Source organism: Condylura cristata, unplaced genomic scaffold (genome assembly GCF_000260355.1).
Source record: "Condylura cristata isolate star-nosed mole 26May11 unplaced genomic scaffold, ConCri1.0 scaffold00029, whole genome shotgun sequence".
Classification (NCBI taxonomy): domain Eukaryota; kingdom Metazoa; phylum Chordata; class Mammalia; order Eulipotyphla; family Talpidae; genus Condylura; species Condylura cristata.
Window position 1 is genome coordinate 6,470,180 of NW_004567130.1, and position 16,751 is coordinate 6,486,930.

At 51.2% G+C, this 16,751-nt stretch overlaps 1 protein-coding gene across 5 annotated transcripts in view; it reads right to left on the bottom strand.

Moving 5' to 3' along the window:
• The window catches only part of HPS4 (Hermansky-Pudlak syndrome 4), a 27,513-nt gene that overhangs the window by 5,367 nt on the left and 5,395 nt on the right, over positions 1 to 16,751 (bottom strand). For 3 of the 5 annotated variants that reach the window (XM_012731148.1, XM_012731147.1, XM_012731150.1), the window contains exons 4-11: positions 15,095 to 15,238; positions 11,835 to 11,942; positions 11,309 to 11,425; positions 9,470 to 9,564; positions 7,452 to 7,524; positions 5,657 to 5,693; positions 4,876 to 4,972; positions 3,455 to 4,313 (exon numbers count right to left, since the gene is read on the bottom strand). In XM_012731148.1, the coding sequence (XP_012586602.1) occupies positions 3,455 to 4,313; positions 4,876 to 4,972; positions 5,657 to 5,693; positions 7,452 to 7,524; positions 9,470 to 9,564; positions 11,309 to 11,425; positions 11,835 to 11,942; positions 15,095 to 15,238 (1,530 nt within the window). Of the gene's footprint in view, positions 1 to 1,265; positions 1,446 to 3,454; positions 4,314 to 4,875; positions 4,973 to 5,656; positions 5,694 to 7,451; positions 7,525 to 9,469; positions 9,565 to 11,308; positions 11,426 to 11,834; positions 11,943 to 15,094; positions 15,239 to 16,751 lie in introns of those variants that run through there. The other 2 variants (XM_012731152.1, XM_012731151.1) reach the window with 2 other exon arrangements.

Sequence of the window (16,751 nt, forward strand, 5' to 3'; positions counted from 1 at the left end):
TGACTGACTTCTCTGTGCCTCGCTTTCTGTTCTTTACCTACAAACTGGAACTACTACAGGGTAATTGAGTGGACTAAGTGACATAGCAGATAAAATCTTCTATAAACTCTGATGAGTGATGGCCTGAGGGAAGGCACTGTTACAGAGTCAAGTCAAGACAATGAATAGTATCTTTATTAAAGTGGTGGAATCTCTTGAGCGAGCACAGAAGCCTTGTGTGGGGGCTATCTCTCAACAATCTGTAAGAAAGTAAGTGCATACAAAGGGCCCAGAAGTGCAAATAGAATGCTCGGAGGTGAATGGCTTCACTGTTGCTTTGGGGGATCACATCTGAACATCTCAGAAGTGGTACTCAAAAGCAACAGGTTTCACACACAGGTTTGTGTCACACATCAGCTCTGTGTGCCCAAGGCCTAGCAGAGTGCTTTCTCCTAGCAAGTGCTCAATAAACACTAAGTGTGTAGATAAATGCGCACACCCAGCGCTAGGAGCTGCGCGGCTTAGACTGAGAGACAAGCACAGTCTCTCCTCCTCGGACGTCTGGTGTGATCTCACCAGAGTTCAACACAACCTCCTCTGTGAACCTGTGGGGGGGGGGTTTGGGGGGGGCATGAGAGCGTGCACACACACACACGCCACACCAGCACGAGCATTCATCTGACATCAAGTCACAGCCTCCCTGGAAGTTTCTAGGCCTCAGGAGCATGGTGACAGTCATTCTCCCCATTACGAGCCAGTGCCCAGAAGAAGGAATGATGCGAACACAGAATGAGCCATGCCAAAGCCTGAGTTTTAGCTGTACACACAGAGCTTTGCTTCCAAAATCAGCCCAACTTGTACTCAAGATGAGAATCACTTACGCATAAACACTGTCAATCACAAGACATGTCAGATGACACATGGGTGATTTTAACAGGTGCCCAAGCGCTTTCATTACACTAGGATCAACAAACCATGGCCTGTAGCTAAAATCGAGTCTGTTGTCTGAGAACTAAGAGTGGTTTTGATATTTCTGTGGCTAAAAAAATTAAATGATGAAAACTACAACCCACGGCAATTCTATGATGTTCCATCTCCACATCCACAGACCACAGGCACGTAGCACATCAGCCACGTTCACACGCTCTGCAGTGATTTCTGTCCGACAGCAGCAGTGAGCAGCTGTGTGAGGAGGAAGTGCCCTGTCATGCGTGCCCTCACTAGCTTGCGATCCCCGAAAGACACACACACATGATGCTCACGACAGACATGAAGCTGAGGGCTATTCCTGGATTTCTAGTGCAAAGCGAAGCAAGGGACTCAAGTACCAGTGGCACCATGGCCGGCAGAGAAAACGACGCACCGGCTTCACAGGGGAGGGGTGCTTTTCCACAAAGTAGTTTGTGCCAGCACTCTCGCACTGACCTCGAGCCTCATCTACTGTGTGCACTCAGCTCAGTGTCCTCCTGTAGAAATGAATAATTGATGTCGTCACTGCATTTGAAGGTCAATGCGATGAGCCTGGATTCTGAGCAGAAACTATCAGTGGCTCTGTGCTGCCCCCTGGTGTGAAACTACTGTTTGCTCTGAACCAATTCCGCCCTCTCCAGGCTGCTCCTGCACTGCCCCCTCCTGCACACCCAGCACCCACCCTCAGTGAACAAAGAGGTGGCAGGGGTGTCACTGAATGATGATGGCAAAATGACAAAAGGGTGCTGCCATTAGGACACCCTTTCAAAGGCAGATGTGCTCACACCTGAGCTGTACTTCACCACTTGGCTGGGGACTTGCTTTTTTAGACAGCAGCCGTGGTCAGAGGGAAATCAGGTCAGGCGCTTTGGATGCAAGTGCAGGACAAAAAGGCAATAAACAATTTCGCCCAATTATGAAACAGCCAGCCTTTGGGTCTGATCAACAAGCTGATCAAAGTAGTTCCTCCACTCTTCTTTTTTTTTTTTTTTTTAGAAAAGACTAGTCTTTCTCTCCCACTAAGCTGCAGTCTTTTCTGCAATACCAAACCCAATACCAAACTCCACTTTCCACGTGAGCCAGGAGGCTATTGTCCCAACAACAGAGGTGCCGGGACAGACCAAGTGACATGCCTGCACACTGAAAGCCAGAGCACAGGGTATCTACACCCTCCCCACCCCACCTATATCATCCCCAGGTCAGATCGGGGGGCAGCAGAGGCTGGTGTGGGGGGACAAGAATGCTGGTGTGTCACTTGCATGGGGGCTCTATCTCAAAGAGGCTGTGTCTTCCCCGTTACGATGGGAGCTGCCGTGCCTACCCCAAACTGTCCTAAGGTCTGGCGGAAACAGCAGAGGGCAGGTGTGTAGCATGGAGTTGGTGCAGAACACATCTTCACTGACTTCCTTCTCGAGAGTAGCCTGCATTGTTTCTTTTCTTTTTAGAAGTGAAGGTACAAAAAGAGATATGGTATCTACTGCAGCCAAACACTAGGCCTGCAAAAATAGCTTCTCTACAACCGCAACCAGGACTCACTGTGCTGGGAGTGGAGGAGATGGTAAAACGCACTCAGCTGCGGGATGCAGATAGCAAACCAGCCACAGTGCGTGCTGTGGGGTCTGCGGGAAGGAGACAGGCTGGAGGGGAGGAGTGTTGCCGGGCGCTGTGGGCAAGGCAGGCTTCCCGCCTCCTGCTCCAAGGTGACTGGCTCCCTGAGGAGGTGCCAGCTCTGCATGTTGATGAGCTCGGCTTAGAATAATATAGATTTAAGAACAAAAACAAGGCAAGCCCCAGGACACCACTCACCCCGCAGCAATTTCAACCTGCTGTTCTTACTGCTACACACTCCCTGCCAACTTAAGCAAGGCTGTTACTATAGCAACTGGCTCTCCAGTGTGGGCTCGGCCTGGAGGAGGTCCACCTGTGCCTGAGGTGGAGCGGGCTGGACGGCTTGAGAGCAGCCTTCTGGAACTGATTCGCATATCAGACGTTCCAGGCCTTCTAGAAAGGGGATTCAGGGAGTCCACAGAGAGCACAGCGCAGTGCATACTTCAGCTATGATACCCAGGCAAGGAGCCACGCGCAGCAGTGGGTGAGGACGGCCGTGTGCGGGGCCATCGCACGCCTGGTCACACATCACCACACTGCAGGCGAGGACCCAGGGTCTGAGGGCAGGGTCTGTGTGCAGAACCAAGGACCTGGGAGCCCAGAGGCAGGACTTCAGCTTAGATCTGCTCAGGGCCAGGCCTGCATGCGAAGCCTGAGGAAGCATCAGTCCTGTGCTCCACCCTGGACTCCCACTGGCTCGCTCCCCACAATAACCCAGAGAGGCAGGTACACCCTCATCCCCCTGGCACAAGGTCAGGCCACAAGGCTGCACCCATGCACTCCCTGCTGCCCATGTCAGCACAGTGCTGCAGCTGGAGCAACCTCCTGCCCTCACACAGTGCTGGGAAGCGCAGCAGGGGCGGCTCAGAGGGGCTACACAAGACGAGCCGACACTCACCACCTCCTCGATGGCTGCCGCATCTCCTGGCAGCGGCTCCTCCGCCAGCAGAGACAGCATCAGCCCCTTAACACGGTGAGTGTAGAGGTTCTTCCGCAAGAGCCCCCCTCTGGAGGCTGGAGCCTGCCCGCTGTCCACCCTGGCCACCGATGGGCTGCACTCCAGATCTGCGGCTGCGAGGCTCTGAGGAACCCCATCAGCACACCACTCCACACCCTGTCCCCCCTCAGGAAGCTCAGCTGCTCCCTGCCTGGAGTCTGAGGCAGGCGATGACAGCGGCCCGCTTGTCTTTCTGGGGTGGCGCTCTTTTCCGGGAGCAGGGGGTTGGCTGTTGTCCTGGAGCTCTTCTAGGATTCCATTCTGGGAGAGAATCTCAGGACAGGGAGAGAGACCCACAGGCAAGGCCTCAGGCAGCTGGGGTTCCAGATTGTGTAAGTCTCCAGAAGATTCCTCACGGCAAGGACCTGCGCCATCTGAGGCACATGCTGCAAAACAGCCTGATGCTCCCATTTCCTGAGCTCCTGGAATGTGGATTTCAGACAAGTCCACCTCCCCTTTCTCCCGGGACACATCAGGTTCCTTCACCTGGGAGCAGCTGAGGTGGGGACCCTTGTCCCTGGCGCTGCTGAGACCTTCAGCAGGCTGGATGCGCTCCAGGTCACCATCAGACAAATGTCCATTCTCCCCCTTGCCATTAGGCAAGGCGACATCTGGGCATGTGGGCTCCGGGGTTGTTGCCAATGACCAGGCCATGGACTCCAAATGCTTGGTGCTTTTTCCTCCCAGGGCAGATGGGCCGTACCCCTCTGGAGGGGGAGGGGCTGAGCTCTCCTGGAGTCCGGCGGGAGGTGCAGGAGAGCTGGCAAACAAGACAGATGTGAGGAAGAGGCCCAGCACTGAGTGGGCAAGTGCCCTGGTAGGGGACTAAAGCTCCACTTCCCTAAAAAGCACAGGTTTGGAGAAAAGTAACTGCCTGAGACCACAGAACCTAAGAGGCCATCATGGTCAAAACAAAGGAGCAAGAATAAAACGATGTGGCCCTCGGGGCTGCCTGGATCAGCGATGCCTGGATCAGCACCTGGGCATGGCAGGGCCCACTGAATAAGGGTCACCCACATTTGGAGGTCTCCTGGGTGTTACACATTACTGCCAATTGTCACAATAAGCCCAGAAAGCAGGAATTACTGGGTCCACATCACAGATCCAAAAGTTGAGGCTTAGGCAGGGACTGGACTTGTCCCAGGTCACATGTCTGAAAAGCAAGAAGCCCCGCCCACCTCACTATGCCAGCTGCCCCTTCTCTGCTGCTGAAGTTCCAGATGCCCTCCCGAAGGTAGAGAACACAGGGGATGGGATTCCTAGGGGTGGGAGGGACCAGGAGCCGGTGTGGATAAGCCACGGTGTACGACGAGCTCTCTTACCTAGACACGTGCTCACTGGGGAACTCGTGCAGACTGACAGCTTCCTCTTGGGTCAGGAAGACAGGCATGATCTGGACATTTGGGGGGAGATCCACTCCTAGAATTGCAAAACAACATGGACAGGGCTTTCCTGAGTGCCTGAGAAGACTTGAGGGGGTCAGGGGGAACAGGAGCTGCTCCCAGGGACAAGATGCCTGAAACCCACGTCCAGCCCCAAGAGTAGCTGGGGTATGCTCCTCAGTCCAGAACAAAAGCCTCCGAACTGCAGCTCCAATTTCTGTGACTGGCAAGGAGAGCACCAACGTGGGGACTTAACTCCCAGTTACGGGGAAGGGTGACGTTCAGTGAAAGGAAGCTTGGAAGACGCAGCTGGGAATAAAACACTTCCAAATGACAGAAGAGGCCCAGTAACTGATCCTCCAAAATCAAACAAAATGACCCTCTTGGGGACACCCCATGGATCTTAGCCCCTTCCTCACGGTGACCCCCAGAAACTTGGGAACACCTCATCTACCTTACCTTCTTCCTCATGGTGATCCCCGAACTTGTGTCAGCAGTCTCCTAACAGTGAGTTTAGGAGGATATGAAATTGAAAGTCGGGCCAAAAACCTGAGCCTTCCTATTAGGGCTTTGATGGGTAACTTTTTTCTCTGTTCTATTTCCCTCGTCTCATGAGTAGATGAAACCAAACATTGAGCCTTTCCCAGGACTTGCATGGGGAAAAGACAGCGCTCCAAATGAAATTCTCGAAGGCAACTATGTCCCGCATCATCATACTCACCACTTTCCCACAGGGCATCCCCTCCTGTAGGCATCCTCTGAAAATAAACACACGCAGACGTTGGTGCCAGGCGCCACATTCACTGCCTGACCTAACCATCAGGAATACACTGTGCCATCTGCTCATAAAACTTGGCGAGGCCCAGAAAGCTTGTCCTAACCACATGCCAACAGCAAAGCAGATGGAGCAGAAGCCCCCCCAAGCTACCTGCTCACCGCCAGGGCTGGGGTCTAAAAACACCAGGGCCTCACAGACTGCAGGGCAGCTGCCACCCAATCACACCGGGCTTCAAGAGCTGGGTGCTCAGCTTTGCCTTTGGGCATAAAAAGCGAGATTCATGTTCTCTTTTACACCTTTGGAGAACTCACCTTTTATACCTTCTAGAGTGCAGCCCGTCCGCAGGCAGGATAGCTACACCTGTCACAGCCCTGGCACAGTGCTCACACTCGGCCCATTCTACCAGGAAGGCGAAGGCCCCGTGACCCCCGACAGAAAGGCTATACTTGATCTCGCTAGCTTATTTTTATTCCCATCAAGGTGAGAAATCTGAGAATTTTCTCAAAAGAGCTTCCCGACCACCTCAACCTAAAGGTTTCAAAAGGACCCACCCAAACAAAACAAAACACAAATAGAACTGGTCTCCTAGTCAAAATGACCTTCACTAAGAGATGAGGTGGCGTTCCTTCTTCTCACATTTACCCTAGGCAACAATCCCTTCCACACAACTCCTTCACCCATGCTAATACTGTTAATATTAGGCATGCTCTCCTTTTAGTGTATGCATTTTTTTTGAAACTTCAAGCCACATTATTTAAAATGTTATTTTTCTACTTAGCACAGTAATATGCAATTGTTGTCATTAAAACCCCTTTGGCCATTTTACGTGGCTGACTAAGATTTTATGAAGCACAGCGTCACTGAATTTGCCTGCTCTAGATCAGCTGCTGGCGAACTTTTCTAAAAAGGCTGTGGTAGTAAGGACTTCCAGCGGAGCCGCCAGCCTCGCGTGCCATGACCCACCCTGTTGCCCCAGCTCCCAAGGGTCCAGTGCAACTGGAAAACAGGTGGCCCCTGCCTGCCTCTGCCCACCGGAAATGTTTAAGTTTGCTGTTGTTTCTCATGTTATAAATTCTGTTGTGCCAAAGTTCTGAGCAGAATCCCTCAGGAGTTAATTTTCTTAGGCTGGCATTCCTGAAGGTGTGTGATCCGGTGGGGGAGGGCCAGCTTCAATGTGCCCATTATCACCCGTGCGGGAAGGTGCCTGAACGGAGCTCAACATGCTTTAAACCTCTGCTCACTTCGAAGCAACAAGCTGCCGTGTGATACACGTACAGCACATCTTCCTGTGTTAAGAGCAAACCCAGGGTGGCGTGCCAGGCCCTTATTGCTACGCAGCGCACCTGCAGGCAGCGTCCTTCTCAGCAAGCACGTCTGGCCTTTTCCAATCACAGAAACAAATGCAAGATGCAAGCATTTAAGCATTTGTTTTCCTATATCACCCTTTACGGGCTCTAAGACCCAGCATCTCGCTGACACGGAGCCCATCCTGGGAACATCAAATTGCCAGCTCTCCTCTGGATCGGAGAAACCCACTGTTCAAGCCTCCCACACGAAGAAAGCATTTCTTTCAACCTTGTCAGTGGCTTCACTCTGGAGCAACACCCCCGGTGGGCCTGCGTCCTGGAAAGGCTCCCAGCCCCACCCGTCCCTCCACCCAGCACGGAGGCCCGGCCTCCCCACCCGGTGCCTGGCTGCTGCTTTAGAGGGAGCACCCCAGCCACAGGCTTTACCATACCTGGCCCCGAGGCGCAGCTCCTCGAAGCAGGACTTTGGCAGTGAGGGAGGGAGGAAGCTGCGTGCTAACAATCCTAGGGGGTCAAACACAGGAAGGAGCATGAGGTTCACACACTGACTCTGAAGTGAAGAGGTTCCTGACACCCCTGGAGGGGGTCTCTAAGACAAGGCTGGTGGGAGTTTCAACTGGCAAACCCCTTAGGTACCACTGTGGTGGTTCTTACCAGAATTTAAAATATGCAAGCTCTCTGACTTCTTGGCTTTTACCAAGAAGCATGTGTAAGACTATTATTGTAGAGAAAATGGTAAAATCATTTAAAAATGGGTAAACAGTTTACATGTCCATCAAAAGAGAGTGAGTTAATCATGGCACAGCCAAAACACCGAAGACTGTGCAGCTGTTGCAGGAATATGGTCATCTGTGACCAACGGGGCTACAAAGCTCTGCTGTACACGTGAAGCCGAGATGACGCCCCCCCACACAGCAGCAAGTACCACCAATCTGTGTATTCGGGTATGTGAAAACACCTGTAAGGAACGCGGAGGGGCTCAGGCCCGTGGCCTCCCCAGCCAGCCTCTGCACCGCCACCTGCACTTTGTTTTCCTCTCAGGTTTCACTGTTCACACGTGACCTCATGTTATTCTACAAAGAACCTGAAGCACGAGCAGCAGACACACAGGCAGAGAACACCTGGGCAGAGAAGCCGGCGATCACGGGCCGGGTGGCCTGGGAGTGCAGACGCCCGGGCCAGGAGATAGTGGAAGCGAGAATGAGCGAGCTGGAGGACAGCAGCCAGAGGGAGCTCGCAGAGATCGTGGGGGCTGTCGCCGCCCCAGCCTCCCTGCCCGCTCTGCCTGTGGACCCAGTTCCCTGTGTCAGCATTAAAGGCTTGTCGGCTCTATCGAGGACTCCAAAATTCTCTTTCCGTCTGCCCAAGTCCACCAGGAACCTGCCCAGCCTGGGATGGTTGGCACTCCGACACCACAGAGAACAGTGCAAAGACGTTCTCCAAACTACTAATAGTAAATGGGCAGAGGGACAGGGAGAGTGGAGGAGAACGTCTGAATTGCTTTTCTTGGGGTTCAACTGTTTGCAATGAGGACATACTGGTGCAGGAGAAACGCAAAACCAGAAAAAGGGGAAAACGTCACTTTGAAGCCACATAACTGGAGTCAGCACAAGCTACGTGATCATGATGAAAGCGGGAAAGGCGTCAGGAGCATTGAGCACAGGACTGCGCGTGGCCTTGCTTCCCGCCTCATCTCCTTTCATTCTCCAGTGTCTCTGCTTCCCAGGAGAGAAGACAGATTAAACAACTAGCCTACAGTCACACCATGGGGCTGAAGAGCAGCCAGACCTGGGGACTGTTTGTTAGGGCCCAGAGAGCTGGTCCAGGTGCACATTCGTCTGGTCATCAGAAAGCTCTGGGCACACAGCAATGACCCTGCCTGCTGGGTTGAAAGAGTAAACCCTCCAGGTGGAGTGCGGCCTTGGAAGAGGCATGGAGTGGCTCTCGGGCTTGCGGGCTCTCGGGCTCGCTAAGAGGCCCTCCATCCACTGAAGAGGTGTGGTGAGTATTCAGAGGCCAGCCCAGAGGCAGGCTCGGCCAGGGGCAGGCAGGAGGACGGGTGACGGGGAGCACATCAGGGTGCTGTGCAGAGCCGAGCCGCAGCACACGGGAGGGCTGGGCAGTGGGAGGGAGTCACAGCAGGCTCCTGCACCCTCCTGCTTACAGCGCTGGCCGCCAGCACCTTGGGGCTTGGTGATAGCATTTTGGACCCCAAGAGCTATGATGGCAAGCACTACCAGACAGGTCTAGGGGTCTCTTGAGACAGCCCCTCACGATCCTAACTTATCTGGACATAAAAATTCCAATTTCTGGGATTCACTAAAAGGTAGATATACACCGTAAATCAAATCTAAAGTATGTGATATTTGCCAAAGCAGCCCAGGAACTGGAGGAGGGTGATCAGCTCTGCCCAGGGGAAAGGGGCCGAGGCGAGCCTGGCACTACTCACAGTCCTTTATAGAGGATGCAGCCGGCGAGAATGTGAGGCGAACGCTGGCAGGTCTGCAGGATGAGGGCTGCCTTCAGCAGCAACAGGGGCTCCACCTGTGCAGGGGAAGAAGCGGGCACACGTGAACAAGGGGTGTAAGGGCCGGGGGCTTTGCAGAACAGATGGACGGGTCACGCCCCAAAGTCTGCAAAAGGAGAATGATGAACTGGGCACTAACACTTCAGATCTATTCCTCCTCTCTACGCCCAGGACTGCTGACACCACAGAGGCCAAGGTCCGGAAGCAGGAGGCCTCGCTAGAAGCTGAACAGTGGGTGCAGCTGGGGCTCTCTGCAGGAGACAGCGAGGAGGGGATGCCGGGAGAGGACAGCCAGGGTGCTGATTGTGGGGCCAGGTGTGACCACCCATCTTGTCCTCCAGGCCCCTCTGAAGAACAAGTTCCACAGTGATACAACTGTTCTGAGGTCCAAGACGGCCCTATGGTGCTAATCCACAGCCTACGATGAAACGCCATGGTCTCTTACTTGGGGAACTATGCCTCTCTTACATTCCTGGTGCGAAGTCAATTATCTAGAAGTCCCTAAAAGTGGGCCTCCCTGGTGGCCAAGTGGGTTAAGTCTCAGCCCTATCACAGCTATGCCCTGAGTCCATCCCCAGCCAGGGAGCTGAACCCCATGGCGCAGCAGACCTCTTCTGTCTCACCCACTGCTCCCCTCAGCAGTGATTTCAGTCAGTCCGCCTGTTCGGCTCCCCATTCTGTCTCTGGTGAATACTCTCACCCCTGCACCTCTGGCCTGTATCCCAGTTTTTCTACAGGAAAATAATAAAAAAAGAAAAAGAAGTCCCGAAAAACACTAGAAAAGATGCTGAACCTAGCCAAATACAGCCAGCAGAACCAAAAGCCTCTTGGTATTTCCTGCTGGGCAGCTGGAAACCACGAGAAACTGAGCGGTTAGAACCTGTGTCACGGGGCCAGGCTCTGGAGCTGCTGCCACGTGAAGAAGCTGGTCTTATTCTTCAGTGGTCTTAAGGCAGTGCCAGTCCCTTCAAGAAGCCCTCCACCAGTAGTGGGGGAGACGCGCCCATCCCGTAGAGGTGCCCCAACCCTGCCACGGGTGAAGGGGAAGCAATTAACTCCAGCAGTGAGACCAGCCCCAGGAAGGGGCTGACACAGAGTGCGGCCCGCCTCCTGAGATGCTCAGGGTACAGGAGCTGCGTTCTTCAGGCACAGTCTTCCATTTGTGGGCCTCTGCCTAGGAGGGTGTGATGTTTGTCAAGTTCAAGGCCACGGAGCACTAGAGCCCATGCTGCCAGGCCAGGCCCACCAGCAGCCCCCATCCCCTGAATGCTGAGGGCAGACAGCATGGCTGATGGGGACAAAGACCTGCCCAGCTGCTCTCCCCGAGACATGGCCCCCTTGTTTTGAAAATGGTTAGATGGGCACTTGGGGGGTTGAGGACAATGAAATCATAAAACACTCGGATCAAGAGAGAATGGGGCCTGCAGGTGGCCGACTTGCGCACACGGGGGCAGAGACACAGGAATGCCCTTTCCTGCTGACCTGCGCTGGAGCGGTCAGGGTGTCTAACTGCACCCTTTAGGCAGTTCTGGGGGTGACACTCTGACACAGGCTCACAGACGAGGGCCGCGAGGCTGAGCGTGCCCCGGCTTGTCCGAGCTCACGGTTAGCAAGGGAGCAGCTGTGTGGAATCCCAGGGCTGGGCAACCACAGACCCGGAGCTGACCCACAACCACTTTTCCAGAGACAGCGCTGCAAGGGAAACACTGTATCCAGACATCCACCCCTGCATGTGAGGCCAGAGGAGGATGAGAGCATTACCTTAGTTCGATCCAAGTTCCACAGGGAATTGAATATCCTGTGTAGATCACTGGTGTTTCTCAGAATTTGTTCAATGAAGGTGTCCCACTCGGCGCTCAGCTCTTCCTGGGAGCGGCTCTAAAACAGACACAGCCTGTGGTCAGTATGTGCTGTTCCGAGGTACACTCTTCGATAAGAATCCCAAGTGCCATAAAAATTGTTCCTCACGCAGGAAACCAACTGGAAGGCAGGGTCGGGAGGGCCCGTTTTGAACGTCCTGCAAACACAGGAAGGAACCCCTATCCCACCACTGACACAGGGTGCCTGTTGGGGAGGGGTAGCCAGCTCCTCTTTCCAGCCACCCAAGGAGAGCAGATGGGGAGAAGCATCTGGAATGAGTGTGACCCATGCCACTGGGAGCAAAGCTCTGAGAGGGCCCCAGGAAACCCATACTGTTGTTGCTCATCATGATGGGTTTGTGTGAAGTATCTCACACCCTGACTAAGTGCTATTCTGGCAGCACCATTACTCAACACAACCCTCATACCTTGTAAGCCAGAGAAACAGGTCCATTGTAAAACTGAAAGAACCCAATCAGCTGGGCCAGGAACTGCTTGCAGCTGACATCAGGGAGCTCCACCGCACAGCCCAGCGCCTGCAGAGGGAAACCATGAAGACGGACATCTTCCTTCCTGAGTCGAGTCCCAAATCCAGGCATCTGGGGCTCCACAGCCACCCTTCACTGTCCCAGCAAACTGATTCGCTGCCCTCACCCCACATCCTCCAAGAGACCAAGTGCTTCTCAGCCCTATTCAGGTTCCAGCCTGCAAGGCCCCTGAGTGCTTCCTCTGTCTGCCCAGGGCTTTCCCATCCCTGCTGAGCCAGAGTCTAGCCTCCCTGATGCCCGTTACGGTCACTTGAGCCAATGCTACCTCTGCTCTGACCCCGGCACTGTTAGGTCTATTCTGGGACACTGAGTGTCTAATTTGGGTTTCACAACAAACACCAGACAGGACCCAAGCTGTCTCATGCATGGCAATCGCGCATCCCCAGCTGGACAAAGGGCCTGGGGAACGAGAAACGGGTGAGCACAGTTTTCAGGCACCGATTTGCTACGTGCACGTTGCACTTTCTAATCTTACAAAGAAGCAGGATCCTTGTTCTCGCTCCGTTAGAAAGTCATCTGGCCATGTCTTTAAAGAGTCTGAGAAAACTTCACATCCTTTGATTCAGTAATTCCACCTCGAGCAATCTTCCCTAAGGGAATCATTAACCCACAAACCCTGACAGAAAACAAAACAAAACTTCTCTCCCAATGGAAGCTGCACTGACACCAGGATTTTCTTTTTGACCACCGATGTAATCCAAGAGCTTACAATGCCTGGCACACAGCCAAGAGCTTCTTCTTCCCCAGAAGAATGATAGAGTGACTGCAATGCTAATCATAAATCCACCCACTTTTCTTCAGAAACTGCAAAACTGATTCTAAAATGGAAACTGGAAGGATCAAAATGATGGAAAAGAATAAGGTCAGAGGGCTCATACTACTTGATTTCAAGACAGTGTAATATTTGTATAGGATCTTCAAATAGATCAATAAAAAGAGAACCCAGAAATAGGCTGACATACCACCACAACCAGCTTTATAGCTAAAATTAAAGACATCAGCACTGATAAGCACATGGATTAAATGGAATTTTCAAACACAGCAAGCTGCTTTAGGAAAATCTCCACAAGTTCTCATAAAATCATGTATAGTGACCCAGTAATTCCACACCTAAATATTTACCCATAAGAAACAAAAACTTACAGGATAGAAATGTTCCTAGAAGTTTTATTCTTTTTTTTAAAAGATGAATTTACTGGCCCTCCCTGGTGGCGCGGCGGGTTAAAGCACAGCACTGAGAGTCTAGGACGGCTTCCGCATGAGTTCGATTCCCGCCTGTCCCGGAGGTGACCACATGGCGTGGCAGACCTCTCCTGACCCGCCCGCTGCTCCCCTCAGCGGTGTGCTTCGTCGATCTGCCTGTTCTGCTCCCCACTCTGTCTCTGGTGAAGCCTCTCACCCTCTGCATCTCTGGCCTGTACCCCAGTTCTGTATGCATAAATAAATAAATCTTTAAAAAAAAAAAAAAGGATCAATTTACTTACGCATGTAAGAACAGAGGTACTGGCCAAAGGTACAGGGATGAGAACATTCCCCAGAAACAGAGCGGGGAGCAGAACAGGCAGATCGATGAAGTGCACTGCTGAGGGGAGCAGCAGGGAATCAGGGGAGCAGCAGGGAGTCAGGAGAGGTCTGCCGCGCCATATGGGTCATCTTCCTGGTCAGGGATCTAACTCATGCTGCAGTAGATGTGACAGCTTCATAGTGCTGTGCTTAGACCTTTGTGCCACCAGTGAGGGCCCTAGAAGTTTTATTCTTAACTGCCCAAAACTGAACACAGTTCATGTAGTTATGAAAAGAATGTATTATTTTACCCTTATGATGCACTAGAACACGCAGAATTAATCTATGGTGAAAAAGACTCAGAACAATGGTTGCCTGGGATGGGGGTGAGAATACGGTAGAATTAGGTAGGAAAGGTCATAAAGGAGCTTTCTGGAGTGAGGCAAGTATTCTATACCGTGATGGGGATTTATGCATCATTTGTCCAAATGCATTAAATGGTACACTTGAGAGCCACGCGTTTCATCAGATGTCAACTTTACCTCAAAAGAAAAAACTGATACTGAACCCTAGTTAATATTACACATGACAAAGTAATAGGCTGGGGGCTATGATAATGTGCACAACTTTGAAAAGCATTAAAATAAAACTGGACTGATCAGGATAAGTGGATAAATCAACGAATATGTGATAAAGCAACTACAGTAAAATGTTCCTTGTGGAATGTATGAGGTTATGTGACTATCCACTGTGAAATTCTTTGAACTGGTAGGTATGTTAGAAAATTTTGATAATAATGTTTGAAACACCTACAAAGCTGAACGCCCTCCCAATTAAGCATCCCTTTACCTTAGTAATCAATTTAAAATAAGTACCATGCCTCCTAGGTGGTCTGGGGTTAAGTCTCAGCACTATCACTGCTATGGCCTAAGTTCAATCCCCTGCGAGGGAGGTGACCCTCATGGCCCAGCAGACCTCTCCTGTCTCACCCACTGCTCCCCTCAGCAGTGTGTTTCAGTAGATTTGCCTGTTCTGTTCTCTACCGTCTCTGGTGAATTCTCTCAGCCCTTGTACCTCTGGCCTGCACCCCAGTTCTTCTACACAAAAAATAAATAAAACATAAGTACCACATAAACATGGTACAGAAGCACTTTAGAGGCTATGACAGAAAGTTATCATTTGTTTGAAAAACACAGGAAAAAATACATCATGACTTTTCTGACAACCCAATAGCTATAAAGAAATGTTATCTTTTGTTTAGAAATCTCTGAAACCAAATATATGTGTGGTTATCCTAAGAGTTTCCAGGTCACTGAATAAGTATAGAAAAAAGCAAAGACAGAAGGCAAAAACTTAATTTGCATCACAGAGTAAACAGAATTTCTGTATGCTTGCCTAAGTGTTTTGTAGGAGACACTAACCATGTCAGAAGTGTTGTGAAGGGGACTCAGCTGTGACAGGCACCAGCAGAGTGACACAGGAATCACGGGCCATACTGGACATGGTGCCTGGGGGCTGAGGGGGGAGGCTGACAGAGACCCAAGGTGGAGAGCATGGAAACCATTACAATACTCATCCCCTCGACAGCTGGCTCATGGAACGACCCTGATGGCATTGATACTGCCTGTGAAACTTACCCAAAGGTAATCTCCATCAACCTTTATGGCAAACTTAAGTTTCCGCAGACGAATAAGAGTTGGGGGAGAGGAGGAAATGTCTGAAATACAGTGGACAACTCCAGCAATCTGTCCACAGAGCAGCTCTTGTTGGTCAAGCAGGGTCTATAGAAAAGGAGCAAATTCCAGATCAGAGGTTGACACTGTTAAACTCCTGTGTGTTTTCTTAGAGTGGGGGTTGGCAGATGTTGCCAGCAGCGAGATCCAGTGTGCTTTCTGTTTTCACATGGTCCATAAGCTCAGAATGGTTTTTATATATTTTTAAGGATTATGAAGACAACACAACAAGGAATATGTGATAGATACGTTATATGACGCACAACCCAAAGGATTTACTCTGACCTTTTTTTTTTTTTCCAAAGATTTATTTATTTATTTATTCATACAGAACTCAGAAACTGGGGTATAGGCCAGAGATGCGGAGGGTGAAAGGATTCACCAGGGACAGAGTGGGGAGCAGAACAGGCAGACTGACGAAGTACACTGCTGAGGGGAGCAGCGGGCGGATCAAGAAAGGTCTGCCACGCCATGTGGATCTCCTCCCGGGCAGTCTGGGATCGAACTCATGTGGAAGTGGCTTAAGCTTTTTAGTGCTGTGCTTTAACCCACTGAGCCACCAGGGAGGGCCCCACTCTGACCTTTTAAGGAAAAATTTGCTGACCCTTTGACAAGCATCAAGAACACCCACAATGAATACTTCAGATGATTTCACAGAACTGCAATATTTTTCATAGGATTATTACAGGCACATGCATGGTAAGAGGTATGAGCCTTTCATCGCTATTCAGATTCTCAGCTGAGTGGCAAGAGAAGCCTAGGTTAATCCCAACTATCCCAGTCAGGGTACAGTCACATGAGCGAATACTCAGAACTGCCCAATAATCTCACCAGCCATAAACTGGAGGCAGGCAGGCACAGGTAACATGTGAAAAAATGAAGCTTTCTTCCCTACAGGAACTAAACTTGAACCTAATCAGAGCCCTAGCTCTTACTACTAGTTTAAAGAAACTACAAAGGGTAGGAGACACTGAGTGGCATGAGGAAGCAAGCAGCTGTGGATGGCACTCGAACATTCTATCCGGCATCCCAACATTCTATGCACACATGACCAGACAGCATGGGTGGTGGGTGAGGACAGGAGCAAAACGGACTCAATACAGAAAATAACCAGATGGAGTATGTGGACCTCGTCTGTTGCCTTATTAGTAAGGGGGTGAGAGAAGGAGGGAGAAAGGATAAGCTAAGCAACATCTAAGATAGGCAAAATTTCAGTATAGACACTACCAGATGATAATGAGAAAGTAACTAATCACTGACTAATCACTGTAACTTTTGTTAGGTGTGATGTTTAAAAAAATGTCCTTTAACACTCCTATGCTGCTGGTGGGAATGCAAGAATGCAAATCGGCCCAACTCCAAGGAGAGCTGTGTGGAGGCTTCTCAAATTGTTAAAAATGGACCTCCCGTTCCTCAAACTGCTAAACATGGAGCTTCCCTATGACCCAGCAATCCCACTCCTAGGTATCTACCCAAAAGACGCAAAAACACTGATTGAAAAAGATACCTGCACCCCCATGTTTATTGCTGCTTTATTTACAATTGGGAAAACATGGAAGCA